Raw genomic sequence first — 25,823 nt, forward strand, 5'->3', positions numbered from 1 at the left:
AAGCACAGTTAGGATTATTGCTATCACTACTATTATTCTGCCCAGACTTTTCTAGAGAAAAGAAAAAGAGCAAACCATACCTTGGTGTGTGTTTGTTTTCTCAAATAGGTGATTAGTACAGTTGCTGAAATCTTTTGGATACTCACCGAGGATGAATGCATTGCTGAAATCAGCAGTTTAGAGAGAATCCAAGCAGCGACTAGTAGTTAACGTGGTAAAGCAAAGCAGAACATTCTACACTCTGTATCTTGTCTGAAAATAATGCAGTCATTGACCTTAACTTTATCAAACTGGTCCCATCATCAAGGTCAAGTACAGTAGCAAGTAAATCCCGTTGGATATAAGCATACCGTAAGTACTGAGGATACACCTACATCTGCACCTTGTCATTTTCCTGGAAAAAGTAGTAACAAATCCAGTGATATCTTCCCAGTAGAATACATTTAATTTTGAAGTGTAGTAGTGAAAATTAGCATACTTAAGATACAAAGGAGACACATATTCATTGTTGGATTTTTTTGGGGGGTGTCTACATTTCTGCGTCAAAACTGTTAATATGCACCATGGGCACAGATCCTAAATATGTACCTAATGAGATGACACACAAGAGCTGCTTCGAACACCCATCTCTGCTGGTTCACACACACGTGCCATTTTCCCGGGGCCAAGGGAGACAGACAAGAGCTGCTCTGAACATATCTCTCTACGTGTTCCTTCGACCGTGGCATTTTCCCTCGCCCGAGGACGAGCGGGCACATGAGAGGGATGTCAGAGCGTCCTCAGACCCTAATCTTTTGGGAGGGACACTTCACTGGTGAAGGATGGATGGATACTGAGCCAGTCCCTGGTCTAAGGACCATTCTGCATGTATGTGGCCATAGATGAAGAGAGAAGACGGCCACTTGAAACCCTGACTCTCCCACCAGCATGGTCACAAGAAGAGCAAGCGTGTTAAACTAACAAAGCTCTATCTGACTCGTTCTTAGGCAAAGTTCTATCAGGTACTGGCTATTTCTCTTTCCAGTTTCCCTTATTGCAACAAAGGATAATACAGAGAGAAGGAACTAGTCCCTGACAATAACAACAGCCAAAGAAATCACCCGTTCGTGGAAAGATGCGTGAACACGCGGACTGCTCTGCCTTCTTGCAGTACGGGGATTGAGGCAAAGAGTGGACTGCTGCCAACAAGCTCCTCACTATTTTTCATCTTGTAACACACACTCACAATGTGCTCTTTTCTTCAGCCTACTAATCAGAGCAGTGGTACCTGATAGCGGATGATTGACTAAAGAAATCAAGATTGAACTTATTCCCTGGGGCACAGTGTACCTCAGATCAAAGAGCACACATGTGGCCTATCCTGAAAATGCAATCCCACTGAGCTCACCTCTCAACTCCCTGACACAGCAACCAAAGACAATAATCCGTATAAATCAGCGATACTGTCTCTAAAGAGGGAGCACAGACTTAGAGGGAGAAACTTGGGGGGTCTGGACTGACTCAATTAAATAAATTCTTCTGAGAAAGCTTAAGGCTAGTTTTTACTTTCTAACTCAATTTTCCATATTCTAATCTCAATGACAAATTAAGAACAGCCATGTTGGATATGAATCACTTAAACCCTGAGATGATACCTTTGTGGAAGAAAGAATAGATTCACATCTACAGATGCCAAGCTGTCTGTTCACAGAGCTTGACAGAAATGCTGGGCTCACAACGCTTTATAAAAACTACATGTAGCCCTATAGTGACATTGTCAATTAAAAACAAATCAAAACTTTTTTCCTGTAGCTATGTCAAATACCATTATTATTTTGCAGAGTGCCTGGTTAATCAAAAATATTTTGAAGGAGGCTTACCTGCTATCGTCATCAACAAGAGCACACAGACTAACGGTGATCTTCACCCTGATTTAGAATCATTGTTAATGGTACAAAGAGCATTATGAATATCAATGGGCGCTATACAATATAATTAATGCTGGTAGAGTTATGGCATCACCTCTCCTCTATCAATTCTTTAGTATATTCACCAGCATTCAATATTCAGCATTCATTACAAAGCTCCAATTTAAGCAACGCGACTGCTCACTCTATTGCTTCACAAGCAAATCTGCTTTGGTTCACAAGACTCCGTGGCAGAAGTATTTCCTATGATCAACAAAATCTTAATGTTAGTATCGCTCCACAGGTCGGGTGATGATGTTATCCAATATTTCCGCTATGTGAAGTTCACTAGTCAAAATTTATTTAAACACAGGTCCTTTCACAATCGATGAACATAGACGATGCCTTTATGAGCCGAGGCACATCAACAAGAGGGGAAATAAGTTAATGTGAGACCTTTAACCTCTGTATACTGTAGGAAAGGCCCCTGGGCATCGCAAGGGCTAGTTCTTGGAAGTTAATGGAAATGTTGGCACTTTGAACCCAGCTGGTGGTACCATAGGTGGGGCCTGGGCCATCCGCTCCTATACAGATGGGAACTGAGAACATCCCATGGAGCTTGCTCTACTTCCTAACACATGGGGTGGAACTGACTGGACGTTTTTGTTGGGGTGGTGATGCTGACGGTAGTTTTTAGTATCTTAGAAATACTCTGGCTTGTTAAATGATTCTTAAACAGAAAGTTCGCCTTACACTACATTTCAGAAGAACAATACAGAATGAGAGTCATTATCCAAAAATGTTACTAGTATTGTAGCTCACACACATGTGGGTTTGGTAGCTGATATCTACATGCGTCTCTGTCATCGGAGGATGGCTGCAGATGCCTTTTATCACTCAGGCCCTGGTCGGAGTCTTTGGGGTGAGGACATCGATGAATCTGCTGGGCAAGTTCAATTTAAGGCAGAGGAGTCCGCTCTGAATTTATAACAACAGGTGTATGGAATGTGCTCAGGCTAATCTCCAAAGGTTCTTTTGTAAGGACACGAGGTAATCATGGGGGGTTATTCTGAAGGCGTTTTAAGGAAAATGAAACCTACACTGGTAAGAATCAGACCAGGAAACTTGGGACCAGGAATTGTTTTCAACCACCACAATGCTAGTCCTTCAAGGGCTCAAGAATTTTGTTGGGAAACCTTACCCTCTCCGCTCTATTGTCCTGATCTTGTCTTTTAGATTTCTTTTTGTTCCCCAAACAGAAAGACCATTGAAAAACATTTGAATCCTTCCAAGATGGCAAACTGTCTTTTTGACCTGGTGTAAATGGAAGCGGGCAGACTTTCTCGGAGGGAAGGGATAGAGAGATGGAAAGCCCACCTCTGAAGCAGAGACCTAGATGGCGGTTATGTTGAGAAGCATAGCTTCACGTCCTGTTATTTTTGTTTAGTCGAGGTTTCAATGACGCTGCAGCAATACTTTTTGACTTAGCCTCATAAACTCAGATTATAGCAACTGGTCCCTACAACGGATTGTACTTGGTTTCCCGTCCTCTGAAAACTTCAGTGTAATTGGACACGCACTGACAAACATACTTGAAGAGCTATCAGGGTGCTCTAACTGAAATAGGCGGCTGCCCAGTCCATTCCATGGTGTCAGCCCGACAGAAGTGGGAGGCTTTAGCCGTCTCAGGGGTGGAGTCTCTAAGAGAAATAAACAACCAACGAATCTAGCGGCCAAGCACAAGGTTTGATTGGAAGAAAGGGCTCGTGATTCTATTTCCCACAATCTGACCCTGAAAAGCAGATGGAGCAAATCTCCACTGTGACACATATGGCTAAAGGAGGCTAAAAGAAATAAAAAGGATAACGGTATTAAGGCTTAAATTCTGAGCTCTAGGTTTGCAGAAGGCTGGGATTTACAGTTGAGCCCCAAATGTATTTTTGAGTCTCTCTGTGGCTTCAACCTCCACTGAATTTCTCCTGACCATTAAACAGCAGTGTGAATGAAAATAGGAGGTAGGGAGTGTCCGTAGCAGTGGAGTGCTACCAATCCCGTAGGCAGGTCGAGGAAGGGCATCCTAGCCCTTAGGGACTTGCCTGGGTGGGCTCTTAATGAAATTTGGGGATTTAGGGTCTCACAGACATGAGTCATACCCTGACCGCCTTGGTCAGAGGGCCCTAACCAATCTCGTAAGCCTTTTCTGCCTGCAATGGGGTCTGTATCCTAATCACGGTCTCTTTCTCTCTTCCTTTTGTCGCCCTGTCTGCAACTGTAATGGATTAATCGGCTGCCAATCATGATTTTGTGACAGTTTCTCTTGTTCTCTATCTCCTCTTTAAATGGACAAGGTTCTGTAAGTCCTTCACCTTCGCTATTATTAGGGCCTCCCGCTGATGGTCTCCACGTGAATTGCCTTTGGCTTGTCTTTGTCCTGCGTACGACTTAATAAATGCGTCTCTCTAACTTATATTTCAATGCGGGCTCTCTTTTCTCTCCTAGGAGAAAAAGACTAGGCTATCTTCTTCCTTCAAAGAGTTACAGTCTCAGAAACCCACAGGGGTGGTTGCAGGGGTAGGGATTACTTACTGTGGCCCTCTAGCCAAGTCAGTAACTCCTACCAAAGGACCGTCTCCTGCGTGGGTTTGGTAAAAAGCTAGGGGAAGATTCTGAATTCCAAGATTCCCTGGAATGCCATCCTGCGATGCACAATAAGAGGTCTGTGAGAAAGAGGAGGAGCAGTCTTATTCCTAGCATGAGCCAGGAGTGGAGCGAGTCCTCTAGATCACCAGATAGAGGACCTTTCTGGGTTCCGAGGGAGCCATAAACTCAGAGTAGCAGCAGCAGAGCCAGGCATCAGAGCATGGGACAGAGTGGTGGACTTCCCAAGCAATGGGACAAGTTAAACTGAGTGCTGTTGTGCAAGGGGCCATCTTGTGGAGCAGGGTGCCTCTGGGCACTTAGGGAGCTGGGCTTGTTGACTTTTAGAGCATGAGCCGAGCATCTTCAGGTTGAGGTTTAGAGCAAAATGTTATGTCCCTTTGGGCATTTTTTTAGCAGATCTGAAATAATTTTGCAACCTTTCCTGACAAAAATTATATTGTTCAATAATTTCCACATACCATTGGAGTACCTTTCTCTGAAATAAACAGGTAGATGGTTGTCTTCCAGTTGGTTGGCCAGCTCTCTGTCTTTCAAATTTCTTAGCATTGATTACTGAATGCTTCCAAGGTAGCATCCATTCCATGAAACATCTTAATTGGAAAATCATCAATCATGGAACCTTGTTTATCATCCAAAGTTCAGTTTGGAAACCACCAGCAGCTCCCAAGGAGAAAGATGAAGCTTTGGCTCCTATAAGATGTGCAGTCTTAGAAACTTATAGGAGCACTTAGATTCTGTCCTATAGGGTTGCTATGAGCCAGAACCTATCCAATACCAACACTTTTTGTTTGTTTGTTTAGCTTTGGGTTTTATCCATGCTTTCAAGGCAACTTGAACTTCTTCCAACAATATCACCAGTTCTCTGTCATATGTTGCCTTCTGGAATGGTTATGTATCAACCAACTCTTTCTGGTACAGTGACTTGATACATTCCTTCCCATTTTTTATTTTATGCTTTCTTCAACTATCAATCATTTACCCATCGAACCCCTCAATATTGCAACTTCAGGTTTGACTTTTTCTTCAACTCTCAGCTTGAGAATTACCTACTGTAGTTTTTCCCTTTTGGTTTTTTAACTACAGCTCTTGGCACTTTTAAAATTACCTTTTGCTTTTTTCATGCATATCCTTTTTGATGTCAGCCTTTGACTCATTTGGTCTTTGGTCATTAGTGCTCAGTGTGTCAAATCCTTTGGAGACGGACTCCAAAGGAAGATGTGTTGTCTTCAAGGTCAAACTGGCTCTTATGGACTTTGCGTTTTCTCTAGCATTTTTTTTTATTTCCACATAAAATTAATGTGTTCGGTAGATGGCCACTGACTATATTCTGCCAGATGATACTAGCTTCTCCTCATCTCTTTCTATGGTTGTATTGATTCCAGTGTATTCCATCCATCTAGATTCATGTGTATCATAGCTGTTTATGTTGTTGAAAATGTATTTGTAAGGAATAAGTCAATGACCTAGCAAAAGTCTATCATGAGATCTGTGGTATTATTTCTAACAACAAAGTTATACTTTCCCACTACTGATATGTTTTCAGAGTTTCTGGCTTTCACATTCCACATACCGTATATACTCAAGTATAAGCCGAGTTTTCCAGCACATTTTAATGCAGTTTTTGTGGTAAAATTAGGTAACTCGGCAGATATTCGGGTCAGCTTATTCTTGAGTATATACTGCATATATGTATCTTGACTGTATGTTTGCTCAATTTCAGGTGGCAGAGTTGCAATACAAATATTTCAATTTCTGTGTGTTAGACATCAGTGTTTTGTATTTAAATTTACATCATAGTTATGTTAATTAGTCTTCTTGGTAGGCACAGCCCTGGTGGTACTGTTGAGTAAGCAATAGACCACTAACCACAAAGTTGGTGGTTCAAACCCACCAACTACCATTCAGAGGAATGATGAGGTTATCCACTCCTTTAAAGATTTATAGCTTCAAAAACCCTAGATGGGGTCACTGTGATGTGAGTCTAAAAGAGTGAGGTATGGGGTTTTTTTTGGTCTCTTGTAGGCATATGAATATTATCTTGTCACAATGTATAAAAACCAAACCAAGCTCCTGGTCATTGAGTTGATGCCGACTGACCGTGACTCTATCAGACTGGGTAGAACTGCTCCTAAGGGTTCCCGAGGCTGTAACCCCTGATAAGAGTAAAAGTCCTCAACTCTCTCCTGCGGCGTAGCAAGCTGGTGGTTTCAAACTGCTAGTCTTGTTGCTAGCAGCCCAGCGGTTAACCCCTACACCACCAGGGCTCGTCCTTGATGAGTATCTTGAAATATTTTTTGACAATGAATATGACACTGTTTCTCTTCAGTTTGTTATTCTCAGTATACATAGACCATATGATTCTCCAACTCAATACTAGGTCATTTCAGCTCACTAAAGCCCAGGGTATCAAACTTGAAGAATTCCATTTAATTTTGGTCAACTTTCCGTTTTTTCTTGATTTCCATTTCATGTTTTCAACATTCCAGTTATTGCAGGGTGTTTGCAGCTCTTTCTTTTCATCTCAAGTAACTCTGTGTCCTGGATTTGTCTAAAGCGGTAAGAAGACCATGGGAAGAACTCTGAAATATGCAAATAAAAGTCGCTCTACTGGATACAATTTCAGCTATTTGTACCCTCACTTCTTCACAGCGTTCCTGCCACATAAATGTAATGAATGTGGAGTCAAGTTTTCCTTTAAGTAATTTTCCCAATGTAACTAATCTTTTAGAAAGCAATAGATTTCAGTAATATAATTGCAAGTGCCTACAGTAAGAGAAGGCTGTAAGACGAGGTTTGAAATTATAAAAATCATTATTGCACTATCCTCTCATCTGCCTAAAAAGTAGATAAAAATCATACACCACTGGAAAGGTACTCAGTTCAGGTGATAAATTAAAACGCGACCAGTTCCACTCTTTCATTCATCCTTTATTTGGTGGATGAAACAAACAGCCAAATTTTAGATACTGTCCATGCTACCAAATTTATTTAATAACTTTTAATAAAGCTAACTTTATAAAAATACAACACTCTTTATAAGTGCAATTATAAATATTATTATCCAAGTAGATCTACACTTTCAGAAGGTTTTAGGAAAAATCAGTTACCGTCTAAAATGTATGTCCCTTTCCTTATATGTTCAAATAGACACTGTCTTTCACCTAAAGCTAAGAGTCTGAGTGAAACTCAGCAAAACATAGAGATGTAAAGTTGGAGAGGGAGCTCTCTCCTATCCCTCAGGCCCCCAGAGAGGAACACCCAGTCTAGCTGAGCAGCTAAGCCTTCCTAACTAAGCCTTATACAATCCCTGGTATGTATGGTCACTGCCTCTCATTCATCCTCAGAGGACCATGTGGCTTTTAATTCTTTATCCACGTATGTTTATTCATGCCACTCCAGTAACACAGTAGAATGGATCCAAGAAAATCCTGGAGCATCGAACAGTCTAAAGATGCTTAAAGCAAGAAGCCTGCCCCATTCATGAAGTGATACCCCCCATCCGCTGGTAAAACACGCTGGAACTATCGCTCTCTTTGAATTAGTAAAGATCGTTTCTTTTTAGCTGTCCTGGAAATAGTGAATCCGTTTTTAATGCTCACTAGAATTGCTTAGCAAAATCATTTTTTTAGAGACATTGAAGTGTTTTCTATTTTTTTCAATCCAGAGCACACATAACACATTTGTCTTCTTTCACAAAATTCCCAATAAATAACAAAGGTGCATTTGCCTCCAAAGCCGCTTAGCTAACCCATATGTGGCTCTAAAGGCCTGCCAAAGCGAAATCAGCACTCGAAGGGGCAGTTTCCGATTTCATGTAGCCGTGAAGCAGTAATCTAGAGCATAGGAGCTGCGCAGGCCGCTGGCACTGAGCTGGTGATCACCATGGTATGTAAACGCCTTGTCAACAGATTAAAAGTGACCTCAGTCCATTCACTGGGAGTTTTCTGGAATTTCTCTTTCGTTTCCTGTTTGTCATTTTGACCCGGATTGACCGATCCCAGATTAAGGAGCCAATAACTTCAAGCAGCGTCTTGAACCTCAGCCTCTCTGACAGTTATAAAATTTCACCCTCAAAATAGTTCATTAGAAAATCTTCAAGAAGCAGCAGAAGGTTTGGCACGGAATGCTTAGGATCCCATGAAGGACCTCTGCTGTATTCTGTCCCTCCGCTAGTCCCAAACGGCTCCCTCTACTCCCCCAGCTTCTCTCCAAAGCCATTCGGAATCCTCTTTTCCCTTATCAGGCTGATACAGACCTGCATCATCCCAGCAGCCTTCTGAGAGGGGCAACAACAATGGGAGGAGGGGGGGTGATCCAGCAGCTCATTGTTTCCTTCACAAAACCCTGCCACAGGGCGCAGATTAACACCAAAAAATAGATGGCTGCAACCAAAGAGAAACATTTTTCAGAATGCCTCCACTTGATTAATGAAGCAGCGGAGCCGGCCTCTGTTGGACTTTCAGCAGGCACTCTCTGCCCGGCCCTGCTGGGCCTGCAGCTTCAGGCCAGGTGAGGGACGCTCTGCCAATGGCTGCTCCTCTGGAGAGTCGTCATTCGCACAAAGTTTTGAAGCGACTCACAAAACAAACAGTGAAATTAAAACCCTGGACAGCCTGACTTCCTTGCTGAAAACATTTAGATAAATGATGGGCTTTCTTTTATATCAGTTCTCTGCTTCCTTAATGAAGGCAAGGCGAGCGATTTTTGCCAAATATGCTTGGCAAGTACTTGGGCTTTTCAGGTACCAGACGTCCTGATTTTTAACAATGTTTCCCGTGTCCTGCGGCGTTTTAAAAAAGCCCCGATTTTTGGAAAGAATGCACGACAAGCTAGGGTAGACGGTTTTCGGCTGCCATGTGGCTATTTCGCCAGGATGTGAGTTTCATCAATGGTGTCCCGCTTTATCAATGTTAAAATATGGTCAGCTTAGCTTAGATGCCTGCCTCACATACACTTGCAGGCATCCCTGGGCACCTTACCTGGACTAACATGCGACACGTGTCTGAACTGCAGGGGCTTAAGGAGAGAGGTAGCCATGTTAAGCCCACGCCTCTGGTCAGAATGAGAGCCCTGGGGACTCTCAGTGCCGTGTGTGTGTGTGTGTGTGTGTGTGTGTGTGTGTGTGTACAATGCTCACACCATTTCATACGGTGTAAGGAGAAACGAATGGTATTTGTTTGACTTCTTAATAAAAGCTAAAACTTAAGGTGTGTGAAATGCCTGTGCTCTTCCGAACTCTGTCTATGCTTCTTCATATTTCATGGTTCATCACTGTCTGTGTTATGACTGCCTTCTTCACGCCGTTCTGTCCTGAGCTCTAAAATGCCATAAATAATGAAAGAATTGAGTTAACATTTTAAAATACGACCCGAACTCAAAAGTGAATCAGACAGAGTAAATTACTTTTCCAATTGTCTGAAATCCCCAATCACACACCTGAGAAGTGCTTTCTCAAGACCAGCTCCTCAGCCAAATGAAAACACAAAGAAGGCAGGCTAATTCAAAAAGCAGTCTGAGCACTCAACCTTCCTCTGTCTTCCTGAAAGTACACGCCTTTTCTCTGCTGCCATGCTGATTGTCTATTCAGATGATGGATGTTACACGTGCATACCTTGCACTTCTGAAGGCTACGAGTTCCCAGAATACATTGGCCAGGTAATCAATAAGCATGTGTGTATATAAACACACACACACACATGGATATGAAGACGCATGTCCAGTGACAACCCAAAATGCCTTATGCGTCTGCTCAGAGAAAGGACAGAAAGAAAAGACGGGGCAGTGGTGCTGGGGGAATTTAAAGAATGAATAACCTACTTTCTATTCATAGGCATAAGAAAAAGGAATCTAGGTTTGTATAACAATCTGTATATTTTTCCAAGTGACTCAATGCATATAATTTTAGGTAATTTTTACAACAACTCTGCGATGTCAGGACGGTGTAATAACCCACATTTTATAAACGAGGAAGCCGGGCACCTGTGTGATTACCCAAGCTAGCACATCCAATTTGGGTAACAACAGTCTGGATGAGAATCCGCTACTCCGACCCTCCCTTGGGCACGTCCCTGCACGGTCTCTGTCTCCCTGGCTCTTCACAATGCGTTAGGATGAGAAGCACTCGGCAACTCATCTGCTGCTCATTCCCAATTCCCACGGGATCTTGTGTAAAGCACATGGCATATATTTTAATTAACCTTGTTCTCGCTCAATAATTCACTTCTAAATGATTTCACCATCTCAGTTTTACAAATGTATTTTAATGTAGCATGTAAACTTTGATTCTGCTTTGAGGCTTTATAATTTATGTTTTAAATTTGTTTTTCTATTTGGTTTAATTCAATTTTGTGCTCTCTTCCACTGATTACTGGAAACTCCTTCCTTATCCACAGAAGCCCTAGTGGCCCAGTGGGTTACAGGTTGAGCTGCCAACTACAGCTTCCCCTGGAGAGATGAGGCTTCCAGCTCCCACAGACTGAGCCTTGAAAACCCAAAGGGATAGTTCTACTCAGTCCCGCAGGTTTGCTCTGAGTCATCCTGAGTGTGATGCTAGTGAATTTGGGTTTTATCCAGAGACGGATTGTCAGTGGCTGCAACAATGGGTTCACCTGTAAGGAACATTGAAAGGACGGTGCAGAAGTAGGCAGTGTTTGTCCTGCTGTACACAGGGGGACTAATGCACCAAACAGCAAAGTCCAGGGATCACATCACCAAGCATGTAAATCGTCTTCTATGGTAGGCAGCCTCTGAGATGGCCACAAAGGATCCTGCCCTCTGGAGTCAAGCTCTCCTCCTTCCTGTGAGTGTCAGCTTGACCTACTGTATTATCTGACAAATCACTCCAAACTAACAAAAGTCAGGAGATGCCACTTCTAAGATGAAGTTCCAAGAAGACTGGCTCTGACCGAATCTCCCTCTTTTGGTCTCCGTCCCCTTCACGGAGGGAAGCAGCTGCCCTGCTGTGAGGGGCACCCAGGAGAGGCGTCCAAGACTAGGTTCTCAGTCAATTGATTGTCACGTGAGTGGACTTAGAAGTAAAATGGATCCTTCAGATGACAATACAAGCCTAGCTGATTTCTTGATTGCAGTTTTGTGACATGTTCCATGCTAGACCTAGAGAATATCAGCATATATTCTCGACTCTCAAAAAGTGTAAGAATAGAGAATGTAAGAAAAACCACAGGTTTTCGCATATAACCAACCATACACTTGGCTTTGGAGTCCTGACTTTGAAGTAGAAAGAGATATAACACATACAAAAAGGTCTAGAAGATACATTAATTGCAAAGAACTAGGAAGCAAAGGACATTTTTTGAGGTCTAAATATAGGCATGTACATACATAAATATATTTATATATGTTGGTGGGGAAATAGATTCATGTGCATATAGTTATAGGTTTAGTATTAAGGTAGCAGATGGACATTGGGCCTCTACTCAAGTACTCCCTCAATAGAAGAACACTTGGTTCTATTCAACTGGCATTCCCGTGATGCCCACCTTCCCGACATAATTTCTGAAGACAAAGTGGGTGAATAAGCAAATGTGGTGAAGAAAGCTGATGGTGCCCGGCTATAAAAAGATATAACATCTGGGATCTTAAAAGCTTGAAGATAAACAAGCATCCGTCTAGCTCAGAAGCAACAAAGCCTACATGGAAGAAGCACATCAGTCTGTGTGATCACGAGGTGTCGATAGGATCACGTATCAGGCATCGAAGAACAGAAATTCATATCATTGTGAATGAGGGGGAGTACTGAGTGGAGACCCAAAGTCCATCTGTAGAAAACTGGACATACCCTTATGGAAGGGTCATGGGGAAGAGATGAGCCAGTCAGAATGCAGTATAACACTGATGAAATGTACAACTTTCCTCTAGTTCATTAATGCTTCCTTCCCCCTCATCCCCCATGATCATGATCCCAATTCTACCTTACAAATCTGGCTAGACCAGAAGATGTACACTGGTACAGATAGGAACTGGAAACAGATAAACCAGGACAGATAAACACTTCAGGACCAATATGAGAGTAGAGATACCAAGAGGGTAAGGGGAAGGCAAGGTAGAAAGGGGGAACCAATCACAAGGACCTACATATACCCCTCTCCTTGGGGGATAGACAACAGAAAAGTGGGTGAAGGGAGATGTTGGACAGTATAAGACATGACAAAATAATAATAATTTATAAAATATCAAGGGTTTTTGAGGAAGGGGGAGGGGAAGGAGGGGGAAATTCGGAGCTGATACCAAGGGCTCATTTAGAAAGCAAATGTTTTGAGAATGATGAGGGCAATAAATGTACAAATGTGCTTGACACAATGAATGGATGTCTGGATGTAAAATCATTCTAACATGATTTTGAAATGAATAAAAAAGATATATTAATTGCCAGAATTAAGAAAACACAGCATTGTCAGACTTAGGCCACGTGTAAGCAAAAAGCGATGTGTGAATCATGAATAATAAATAGTAACTATGAATTCAACACTTAATAGGCAAATGAGATGTTAGTCTACAAAAGAGTTTCTCAAATAATTTCTTATGTTTCAAAAAATATTTAAGAAACATAACTTTCCCTTTTCTCCTTTTAGGAATTCTTGCTTAGGGGCCATCATGCAGTAGCCACTGTGAGCTTTAGCAAAGGGCTTTCAGAGAGGGTCATGCTCTTAAATCTGCTGCACCAGGAACATCTCACAGGATTCCAAAGACTATCAGTGCTGTTTGAGAGCTACCATCGAGCTGTAAGAAGAGCCGTGCTGGTGTAGTGGGAACCATAGGGTCAGCAGTTAGAAACCACCAGCAGCTCCCCAGGAGAAAGCCTGGGCCTTCTACTCCTGTAAACAGTTACAGTCTGGGACCCCTACAGAGGGCCGCAAGGAGTCGGCATTTAGATGGTGGTGAGTTTGGTTGGGTTAAACTGTGAAGCGTGGTTAATGCTGTCCTGGGAAAGTGATTGATAGCTCACACTAAGGTCGGAGTCCAGGACTGTATGAGAGGTTTTTTCAAATGCTCTCCCTAAATAATTTTAAATGAAAGAATTTAAAAGTGGCACTTACAAACATTACATCACAGTTATCGACTCCAATTCACTAACTATACTGATGTCACATCCATCAGAGATTACTGTTAGCCAAACCCTTAAAAGAGTTTTGAAATGACAACCCTTCGAGAGTCTAGTAGAAAGATTCTGAACGGTATGCGTGACTTATCAGCCAATAGCAAACACAATTTGGGTCAAATTGTAGAGCAGCAGCGACTCACAGAGTGTTCTCATTTTACCTTCCCTTCTAGTCAAAAACAGATTTTAGCTTTAAGGTCTACCACTTCTTTCATGAAAATAATAGAGCAATACTCTCCAAATCACTTCTTCCCCACGCACTATTCGATGACTCTCCTCAAGGAGACAGGGACCCTATCTCTACCTCTTTTCACCATCTCAGGCCTTGAAAATGTTTGTTGTGGCAGATAGAAGGAAATTAAGGGTTCATGAGTGGGGCTGGGGATGGGGAGGGAGGAAGGAAAATGAGAAGCTGATACCAAGGGCTCAAGTAGAAAGCAAATGTTTTGAGAATGATGATGGCAACAAATGTACAAATGTACAAGTGTACTTGACACAATGGATGGATGGATGCATTGTGATAAGAGTTGTATGAGCTCCCAATAAAATGATTAAAAAAAGAAATTAGAGCAGCAGTCAAATCTGAACTGAGAAAAAAACATGTCAAGGTCCCAGAAGTGAGGAAAAAGATCTACAAAGAGTGACGACTCCCACAAGGAATATTTGGAGCTCTAAACCAATAGGCAGACCTTGACCTTCATACCTATATTCTGTGGAAAAGACAGCGTCCCTGCTCAGTCTTTCCAACACATACATACACTGTGCGGAGAGCAGCTTGGAGCACTAGTCAAACGCCTGGCATGGCCTTAATAGTCCTCTCAATTCATCTAGGAGAACATCCCTCCAATGACGGTCCTCTCTAGGATTATAAACAAATGAGGAGGATGAATAATTGATAATTTAAAAAATCTTTTGTTGCTGTTCACACTTGGCCTATGTACAGGTAAATAAGTTTGACCATGGGTACATAGGTGTGGCAAAATAATATTTTAAATTCTTGCATAAGAGGTCCATCAATAAAACAGTCCATAGGTCAAAGAGTGGTTTCAAGTCCAAGGCCAAACAAAAGAACTCATCAAAACAACAATGGTGCCACCAGGAGAAAAGTCAGTCAAAGGGAGATTCAGGTTAGCAGATAGAGCAGCTCCATAAACAAGAGCCAATCTGCAGGCAGGCTACAGTCATCCAAAAGGGGCCAATTCAGGTTTCTATCTTAAACCTTTATCGTCTCCATATGAAGATAGGAATCCACCCACTGTGAGCATCAGAACTCTCGCTGCATTAAAATACACACAGTTCCATCTGTTTAGCATGCAATTGACCTCCTGGATACTTCAACAGACTTTAATTATGAAATCATTCTTCAATATTTGGTTTCTTGTTATTTGCCTCACATTTCACAGCAGGGCTTTGCTTATTGGGGTCTCTACACCTCTGCACCCCTCTTCCAGGAGCCTCTCCCTTACAAAAGCCCTATTCTAATTCCAGAAACCAGGCCATTCTGTCACTTCCCAAGGCTTTGCTGCATTAAATGTCTTGCCTTCATGTCTTCCTTGAGCAGTTTCGCTGTCCCCACAGATTCCATTAATTCTCCACATAGCAGATAAAAGAGTATAAAAGAAGCCAAGATCTTGCCCTCCCTCAGGGACAAATCTACAACCTCCATCAATAATGAATTTCACCAACCCTTCCCAAGAGGAAGGGAGTACAATTAAAAAGGTTATAAGTCCTTGCACTACTAGAACCTCAGGGCATCCGTGAACGAAACTGGCTTAGGCCCAATTAGAGGAATCAGTACATTTGTCTTCTCTTGGAACAACCCTGCTCTTACGGTTGCCATCAATTCAGTATAAATCTGACTGATCTTATCCAAGAAGTTAATAGAAAACTGCTCACAGTGGGCGACTGCCACCTCAGTTTCCAAGCAGAGACAGATGGAATGTCCCAGATGGGCTGTCACTGGAAAGTGCAATGCTCAGTGCAACTTCACAGAAAGCGTGGTAGAGCAGAACACCTTGTTGGCCTTCACCCATGGCAGAGTGGGGGGTCGAACACGGAGTCTGTCCACAACGAACCATAATCGCTTCTACTGAGAGGCTCAACAACTCCTGCTCCCTCGAGGCCTCAAAGCATTGCCAAGCTTGCACTGAAATCAGTCCATTTGTATCCAGAAACCATCATGCGCCTAGCTCTTCATTCCGCAACAGAAGAGATATACTTAAGCTGCCCTGTGGAACCTTGCACTCAAATAAGATACAAGTACAGAAAGTCAGAAACAGATGAAAGAGGCAGGAGGTGATGTGTCCTGGCGCAATGACACCATCACACTGGGCACATGAAGTAGACCTGAAGGGAAAGGAACCAATGGCTGTCAAGGTTCACAGTGGGTGCCAGGGTGTTCACTGAGAAAGGGCACATCATCAGTCAAGGTTCACAGTAGGTGCCAGGGAGTTCACTGAGCAAGGGCACATCATCAGTCAAGGTTCATAGTGGATGCCAGGGCATTCACTGAGAAAGGGGCACATCATCAGTCATCAGGATTGGTGGCCAGCGAAGGGAACGGACCAACTTATTCGTTCATGCAAAGGTTATTTATTGAGCTCTTACTACGCACCAGGCACTGTTCTAGGTAGGAAGGAGGCAAAGATAGCAGAGACAAGAAGTACCCAGTCTGCTGAGGAAACAGACATCAACTCATAACGATAAGATACCTATTCTTCCTCTAGCCAACCTGGGCCCTCATGACAGTGTGTGGGAAGTAGCCATCTATTTCAGACTGCAGGCCTCAGGGGAGTTGGAAGTGACCTTGAAGTGAATTTCTATGTGATAACTGAAGTTAGTATGATAAAGCGGGGGAGCCCTGGGATTTCCAGAAAGATAAAATACCAAGGTCAAATGGACAGAGGTATGGGAAAAATAGTCCACTCAGAGCACCGTGGGGATTTCGGGATGGTATTAGAACCACGGAGGCCCTTTTAAACTACACTAGGGGCTAGGGGTGTCTTGCGTCACAAGGTGAAGAAGAAAGGAGAAAGCAAAAAGAAGTACCAGACGAATGCTACCCAAAGCCTGGACCCACTGGTGGAGGATTCAACTGCATTGAAGACCAGAGCGTAAGGACATAGGAGTTATCCACTGGACTGCCCGAGGCGAAGGGACAAACTTGGGAGATGGCTGTGACTCTATGAGGAACCAGAACCCAGCAGGGCAGTCAGTAAGAGGCGGGAAGGAGAAAGCCGGGCAGTGACAATGTGAGTAAATGGGATTATTAGAGGAGAGGGGAACAGGCAAGGAAAAAACAACAACGAAAACCAAGACAAACAAAGGGCGACAACAACAGCATGGGCTAACCACTGGGGTGCACTTCCCACAAAGGCAGGTAAGGAGCAAGGAGGAGTCGAGCTCTAGATTCAGAGGTCCCCAAAGTTATGTCAGAGCGATTAGGGAGAACATCTGTTCACTCAACCGTAAACTCCTCCGTGACTGTGACTGTGATGAAGAAAGAGGGTGGAAAAGAATGGCAACAGGGTTGAATTGTGCTATTAGAGAATGGGGAGGAAGCCGAGGTTAGCCACGTTTATATCTAAATGTCATTGGGAAATGAGTAGCTGGAGCTTTGAAGTGGATAAGCTCCTGGAGGCACCAGGAACAGAGAGAGAGAGAGGAGCTGACAGAGCAGAAGCGCCTGGGGAAACACGCACAGTCAAACTTGAAAGGGCACAGACCCGAGAGAGAAATGAGAAGCAGGAAAGCATGGTCTTCGGAGGGCAGGAAAAGTGATTATGATCATGGAGGATTACACTCACAATGCCAACATCCCTGAAAAGAGATGGGAATTCCCCTCCCCCCAAAATAAGCCACGCCTCAAACAAAATTACATAATTAAAGAAAATTTCTTGACTGTTGCTTCCACAGGCCTTGATTGTGGACCTCAGTAAAATGAAATCCTTGACACTAGATTTTTCTCTATTTATCATAATGTTATTTACTAGTCTTGGGAGGATTTTAACTTTCTTTATATTGAAGTGTAATTCAAATTACGTTTTTTAAATCCTCTTTATTTTCAGCACGCAAGGTGTTAGTGAGTCTTCTACAGGCTTGATGCTGTATTCTTCTTCATATTGTCCAGCTTCTCATATTATGTTCTCAGCACACAGACCAAATAAATATAGAGAAAGGTTGCAGAAAAGAAACTGTTGCAACATCCATTAATAACCCTGATGTGGAAAGTACAGAGTATGACTCTAGAAAAACGGAAAGTTGTCAAAAATGAATTGGAATGCCTACAGATTGCTATGCTAGGCATTAATGAGCTGAAATGGACTGAGAGGCCATTTTTAATGGACAGTCATATGGTCTACTAGCATGTCAAGAATGACAAATTAAACAAACTGTGTCGCAGTCATTGTCACAAAGAACATTTCTTGATTTATCTTGAAGTACAAAGCTGTCAATTAAAGGCTAATATTCATACTCCCTGAAGACCAGCTAATATAATTATTCAAACTTATGTGCTAACCACCAGTGTTAAAGGTGAGGAAACTGAAGATATTTACCAACCAACTTCTGCCATCTGTCACTGACCAAATCACCAATGCGCCAGTACATCAAATTAGAAATACAATTTTAAAAGTTAAAAAAAAAATCTGTCCTCTGGAATCTCAACAACAATCTAGATATTTCTTTTACAGCTACTTTGTTATTATACTTTAGAGGCAGTGTTGCATGTTGGGAATGCTGAGAAGGTTCGATCTAAGTTTGCAAGGCAGAGTATAAAATTGAGGGGCAGAGAAAAAGAGGAAGGGCCCCAGCAAGATGGTTTGACACTATGGCTGCAACCAGGGCCTGATGCATAGGAACCATTGTGAGGCTGGCACAGGGAGGGCACTGATCTGCTCTCTTTTTCCTAGGGCCGCCATGGGCTGGAGCCGGCACGATGGGACCTTCCAACAACAGCAGCAGTCACAACAGAGCGTGTGCAAATAGGAAACCTGAAGACATTGGGAATGAATGGAATCAGAGGGAAGGGAAGAACTGGAAAAGGAGAAATAAGGCCATCTAATAACCCTAACTGTTCCCCCTACGGTGAGGATCAGGACTCTCTAATTCTGTCCTCAGCCTCATTTCTCTGAGGTTTTTTTTAAATCATTTTATTGGGAGCTCTTACAGTCTCTGAGATTTTTAAGATGTCATTTAACACCTGGATTATAGAACGATACTATTATGCTTGAAAAGTTTGGACGTTATATGCATTTTCCATATATTTCTTTTTTATAGAATCCACTGCTACAAATCCCCAGGAGGAATCAAGCAAGGTTCAAGTCTGATGGAACAGCATCCATAATGAGAATACTCTGTACCGGGTCCCAGTGCTTGCGTTTAACAAGTTGACAATGAGTAGGAGTTCTTCCAAAAATTCCTAGGAAAAAATTCATCACCTTTCATTCCATTTTGCCATGAACTTCACATTTTGTGACACGACTCTTGCAGTTAGCTGAATCCTCTCGGATGCTTTAGTTTCTGACAGTTGACACATCCCAAAACACAAGGGAAAATGCCATTTCCATTTCACTCATCCTCACGGACCGATCCTTATTAAACACATACCAAAGACAGGAGTACTAGAAATTTTGTGAATTATAAGGATGACTGTTCTGAAGAATGTGGAGCAAATTTCAAAAGGTTTTAGATAGAAAGGGGGAACCGATTACAAGGACCTACATATAACCTCCTCCCTGGGGGATGGACAACAGAAAAGTGGGTGAAGGGAGACACTGGACAGTGTAAGATATGACAAAATACTAATAATTTATAAATTATCAAGTGTTCAAGAGGGAGTGGGGAATGGGGAAGGAGGGAGAAAATGTGGAACTGATACCTAGGGCTCAAGCAGAAAGCAAATGTTTTGGAAGGATGAGGGGAGCAATGTTCAAATGTGCTTGGCACACAATGGGTGGATATATGGATTGTGATAAGAGTTGTACGAGCCCCAATAAAATGATTTTTTTTAAAAAAGAGAATCTAGGAACTTCTAAAGCAGGTATTAACTACATCTTAAAAAGATTTTTTAAAGTGTCTTCCTCTCAGTGGTTCTTTGATATTCCCAAGGAATTACTTTAAAAAGTACCAAGCTTTTGCCACCGTAAGAGCACTTACACCAATTACTCCTCAGCATTGAGAGAAGATGCTGGGATAGGGCAGTGCTTCCTCATGGGCACAGCTGAGTCTGACCCGTAGTGACCCTGTAGGAGAGAACAGGCCTGGAAATCTTTGTGGGAGCTCTCAGTCTCACCATCCCCCTGCAGAGTAGCTGGTGAATTTGAACGGACAACATTTAACAAAGAGAGCTACTAACTAGGCATCCGTTCAAACTGCAACACAAACCTTGGGAGTCTTTGGCGCTAGAGGAAAACATTGCCATATAATATCCCCCCAAACAAAGTCTATAGCTGACTTTGGGATATCTTTTCAATTTAAAACTCGTTAAAATTTAATAAGTCACTTCTACGAGCGACGGACACTAGCTGGTATTTGTTGGTTACACAGACAGATGACATCTCTTAGGTAGTATTGGTACAACATGCGTTGTGGCGTCAGGCTGTCTGAGTGTAAACAATGTGGCCTTGGGCTAGTTATTTAACTTGCTGAAGAAGCAGTTTCCTCCTCTATAACAAAAGAGAAACCCATTCTCTTTTCAAAGGGCTGTGGAAGAATTAATCAATGATGCATAAAACATGTAAATCACGTTGACCTAGATTTGGTCCAATGAAGTATTAACTACTATCCGGCTGCCTAGTGTGAAACCTTTCAAGTCTGAAGCACCTACCAAGACAAAGAGGTGTTGTATGCAAAAGATACTTTATTTCTAGGTTCAGCATGTTAGATATGATTACTAAACAACAACAACCTCCCCGCCCCAAATCATTAGGATCAAGGTGAATTGTGACTCGTAGCAACCGTATAGGACAGAGCAGAGCTGCCCCTAGACATTGTATATCTTGAAAGCATCAAGGACTGTCCAATGTGTCTCCTGTGGAGCAGCAGGTGTTCGAACCACGAATCTCTCGATTTGCAGCCCAACATACAACCGCAGCACCACCGGCCTCCTACATAATTTCTAGAACGACTTTCCTTCAGTTTGCTTGGTGATTCAATCTAGTCTCTACTTCTGGAGAGCTAAATGTAGATGCTTGGTCTGCAAAGGCCTCCCGCAGAAGGTGGCATATTGCTAATGAATTTCAAGATGGAAACTTGAAAGATATAAAAAGGATGTGACATCTGGCATGGTGACACAATTAATTACTCTGTTGGATTAATGAGTGTGTTGAATCTCCTGAGCCAATGCCATGAGTCTGAGCTGAGTAACATTACTTTGGTTGGAAAACATGGGATTTTTTTTTAAGTATGTGAATTCCAAATGCAATTAAAGTTTTGGTAAAGCAAGGCTAGCATAATGTAGACCTGCATCATCAAGAAGATGGATCCTAATATACAAATAAATATTAAAGTATGGCCCAGATTATAAGAAATGTAATGAAATAGCAGAACCCCTTAGAATTATCTCTTAAATGATCAGTCTAAGAAGTATTATGACAAGTATTTTGCCTAAAGGACAAAAAAAATCATGTTTCTAATAATTGTATATTTTTACCCAGAGGATTTTATGAACTTGGAATTCATTATGAAGGCATCCCTTGTTATGGTATCATGACTAAGAAAAACAACAAATCTTTTCAAATTATGGTACAGACGTGACGGAGAAAATAAGGGTCATCTTGTAGGGAGGGTACTGTTGGCAGTGCTGTTGGGAACGCGTCGGACTGCCTCACCACGAGTTTGCTGGTTCCAACCCCCCAGCTGCTCTAAAGAACGTAGGAATCCACTTGTTGGCAGTGGGGTTCCATCTTGTAGAATTGCAGATTCTGGAGTTTAAAGGTCATTGTGCAAAGGATTCACTTACTTTGTTTTTATACCTTTAGTTTCTCATCTTTAAAGTACAGTATGAAACAGAACCCAATTCACAAAGTATTTGTGAGGATTGAATGAACTAATCCACTTCTCACTTTGTGCATGGTTTCCATACATGAACCACAGCACAGCATGTTAGCCAAGTGCCAGGAGGAGCAAAAGAAGCAGTGCAGTAGTGCATTGAGTAGCATGACATTGAACATGAATTCGGCGAAAGGAAAGCTATTTCATGGAAAGCTATTTTCAAATATAAATTCTGAAAAGCAACTAAGTTTTACAACTTAGTTAAAACTGGTGGCTCGGTGTGTTGAGCTCAGCTCCTAAACACAAGGTCTGTGGTTCAAACTCACTGGCCACTTGATGAAGAAAAATAAAAGTTCATATTCTCAGAAACCCAGGGGAGCAAACCTACTTTGTGCTACGTGGGCATAGTGAGTCATAATTGACTCAATGGCAGTGGTTTTGTTCTTGTTTTATTTTGTCTTCTTTATCTACAATTGATACACCAAGGAGAGTATTTATATACCTCAAATAATATCTGAAATTCTCAAATGTTCTTATGTTAACATTTCGTAATTGAAAAACTAAAACCATTTGAGTGGTTTATGAGCATTGAAAAACAAAAAAGAAAGAGTGGTCATTTGTTAAAAAAAATAGAAAATCATTTTAGTGAAAAATTAAAATTTAGCAAATAGGTTTATTTTCCACAGAGCTTTTAGAGTATGAATAGTGGATGGGAGAAAAGGTATTAGACCAAGTGAACAAAACATCAATTTCAATATGGAGAGTATAATGAGGGAGGAGAATGACTTTGGTTTATTACACAGTATTAATCTATTTCTTAAGAAGCATTACTTCACTGGCACTATATCATACTCCACAATAAATAAACCTGACTAAAATTTACTAATGCTACCATAATTGTTTATCTATATTGTCTGTTTTATTAGCACACCGAAAATAGAAATATATTTTCTGTGCACTAAAACTTTCATGAAATACTTTCAACTAATTCTAATTACATAAGAAAATGTTTTCTAGCTTCACAGAGAACATCACAAATCTTGGATTTTAAAACTCAATACTAAGTAGAAATTTTATGAAATGTAAAGATGAAACCATATCCAACTAAATATAACAATTCAGCAAGGGCTGGAATGTCTAAAATGTTCAATTAAACAGCTCATATAGAAATTAAACCAAAATGACAATGTAACTACAGAAACCATGCTCCGGGGAGTAGGGAAAGGTAAACTCTCTCAGGCCCAGTAACAGGAGGAACCATCAGAAAAACAATGACGGAAAGTTATGTTGATTGCTAGTGAACAATGAGAATGTTTATGAGTTTTAGGGCTTAAAGTCCACCCCACTCCTGCATCAGTGTAAAACAACAAATAGACCATCCCCCCACCCACCCCTTGTGATGTTTGACAATGGACCTGCTTTCCCAGCAACTCACTGGCTTGAGTAAGCAAGACAGTTAATATCATTTTCTCAAACAAATCAACAGAATAACAACAACAGTCAGCCAGCCAACCCTGCAGTGCTTGGGGCTTACACTGTACGCCCTGCACAAAGTTGCAACAGGAACCACTTAGAATCAAAGGACCTACACGAATAAGTGTTTACCTGGACTCTCAACTCCACTTGCTCCATCTTTAAATGGGAAATCCCTTCCCTTAGCCTTTTATGCAAAAAATATATGGACTTAGGAAGCGACATGTAGAACACTAAAATCTCACCTGTGGTTTGCGTTTTCTAATTGTTCCAATCGTTATATTTACTTGAACCAACATAACGGTAAACAGTAGGAGATCCAGGTTAGTTTCCTCCAGGAGCCAGCACAAAGAAATAGCGTGATGTCACTGTACATCTGTCAGAACCCCTCCGGGGTTTTTATTTCCCTGCGTGGTTGTCTAGTGACACAGTAGGTTAAGCGCTGGGTTGCCATCTACAAGGTTGGTGGTTTGAAACCGCCAACCACTTGGTGGAAGGTAGAGGAGGGAATCTGTCTCTGTAAAGATTTACTGCCTAGAAACCCTATAGAGAATGTTCCCCAAGCTGGGGGGACTATCTGCTGTGGAGGGGGGGGGGGTAAGGGCTGGAACCATCCAGGGGTGGTTGAAAACACTTATGCCAACACTTTACCCTGGATTACGGGCTATAGTGCAAACATTTTTAATTGCCAGATATTGAGTAATTTTTTTGAAAAGTAGGTAGTAGGTCAAATAAGTTTGAGAAACTATGAAATAGAGGGTAGTCCATGGGATGGAATCCACTGGCAGGCAGTGGGCTGGGTGTGGGATTACTATGGGAGGCCAAGTCCCTCAGCAGAAGCCAAGAGATTTTTCATATATCAAAATTTGAAGCGAAGGGCCTTCAGTGGAAATGAATACACATATATATTACAAATCCCTACATATGTATTCATTCATATACACATATACATATCTTAAAATTTCTGTTTTCTAGAGAATATAATATATTATATGTGCAAGTCTTATCCTCTGGGTTATCACTCTTAGTTGACATGTGTGTGTGTGTGTGTGTGTGTGTGTTAATTCTAAGTAGTAGAGGGAGCCCATGAGATAGGCAGAATAAGGACCTCCCACCGATGTGCACATTCAGGCAACAGATGAAATTAAGCCGATTTTAAAGCAGAGAGATTAGTTTGAAATATCCAGGTGAGCCCAATGTAATCATCAGTGTCATTAAATTTGGAAGAAGAAGGCAGAAGAGGCAGTGATTAGTCTCAGAAAGACTGGAATGGCCATTGCTGGCTTCTAAATGGGACCCCAAACCCCAAACTCACTGCCAGAGTCAATTCTGACTCAAAAGGAAGCCAAATTAGGCTTTCCCAAACAGGCAGACATCCTCACCTTCCATGATGTGATGGGGCAGGAGAAAAGGAATTCAAGCAGCCCCCCTCCTGCCACCTTACTCATTCACTGTTCACAAGTCAATTCTGACTCATAGCGACCCTCTAGCACCTGCTAGAGTGTGCCCTGTATGTTCTGGAGACTCTAACTCGTATGGGCGTAGAAAGCCTCATTGTGTTACCCCATGGAGAGGCTGGTGATTTAGAACTGGTGACCTTGTGGTTAGAAGCGAAAAGCATTACCCACAACACCAGTCTCTGAAAACTATAAAAGAAAAAAAAATGAATTCTTTAGACTACAGTCCAGAAAGAAACTCGGCCCTGTGGACAGCTTGGGTTAGGCAAGGAGACTAATTTTCTGTTTATGGCAGGCAGAATACTTGTGATGCCACACGTTTGTGCTGTCTGAAGACACTACGTTTGTGGCGATTTGCTGAAGAAATAGTAAGAAATGAAATATAAACAGACAACCCGTTTTTTAAAAATATAGTCAATGTCTAGTCCGTATGTCTTACTATAAAGCTAGACTTCCGGGATCTCAGAACTTGAATTGCAGAATAAGTTAACAACAACCATTACAATGCTGATCCTTCATCCTCTCTCTTAAAGGAACAGATAGTAGTGCCAAGGAATAACAAAGTTGTTTACCTCTTGTTCTTTGTGTAAACCTGTAATGTATGACAATTAATTTGTGTCGTCGCAAAAATAAAGGCAATTGTATATGTTATTAAATGTGAACAGTATTAGTCTGGCTAAGCTGATAAAGCAATAACCTTATAAATTACCTTACTAAACAACCATTTAGCATGATTAACCTGTTTCCTGCTAAATTCCGTGTGCATTACTGTCAGAGACAAACCACTTGGAAAAAATCCAAGTTTTGCAGTCCATGAAAAAGCAAAAACAAACGGTCATTTTTCCGTGATTTCACAGAGAAGCAAGCAAAGATAATTTGTGAGCTATGACAAAACACTATGAGTCTGGTGTCTCAGCGTATCCACATACCAAGGAGTTATTGTTCAGGTCCATCTTCCCGGCGAAAGGTCCCCACGTTGTCCCCACGGGAAGCTGCTGCCGACTCTGGATTTTGCGTTCTCCATCTCTTTGAACCACTTCCAGCTCTCCTGAAGACAATGGAGACAAGAGGCATCTGAGTACTTTCACTTGTGCCCTACCCACAGCCATCTCTTCATGAGCGTCTGTTTCACCTGCACAGCATCCTCAGGACTCCAGTAAAGAAAATTAATTAGGCCTGTCTGTACAACAACCGATTTCCCTGATCCTCAGAGTCAAACAAACCTAATCCTTCACA

At 41.9% G+C, this 25,823-nt stretch overlaps 1 protein-coding gene across 2 annotated transcripts in view; it reads right to left on the bottom strand.

The window, feature by feature from the left end:
- The window catches only part of ZFPM2 (zinc finger protein, FOG family member 2), a 513,834-nt gene that overhangs the window by 226,289 nt on the left and 261,722 nt on the right, over nucleotides 1–25,823 (bottom strand). For both annotated transcript variants that reach the window (XM_075549373.1, XM_075549372.1), the window contains one exon: nucleotides 25,517–25,635. In XM_075549373.1, coding sequence (XP_075405488.1) covers nucleotides 25,517–25,635 — 119 coding nt within the window. The remainder of the gene's footprint in view (nucleotides 1–25,516; nucleotides 25,636–25,823) is intronic.

The sequence above is a fragment of the Tenrec ecaudatus genome, chromosome 5 (assembly GCF_050624435.1).
Source record: "Tenrec ecaudatus isolate mTenEca1 chromosome 5, mTenEca1.hap1, whole genome shotgun sequence".
NCBI lineage: Eukaryota > Metazoa > Chordata > Mammalia > Afrosoricida > Tenrecidae > Tenrec > Tenrec ecaudatus.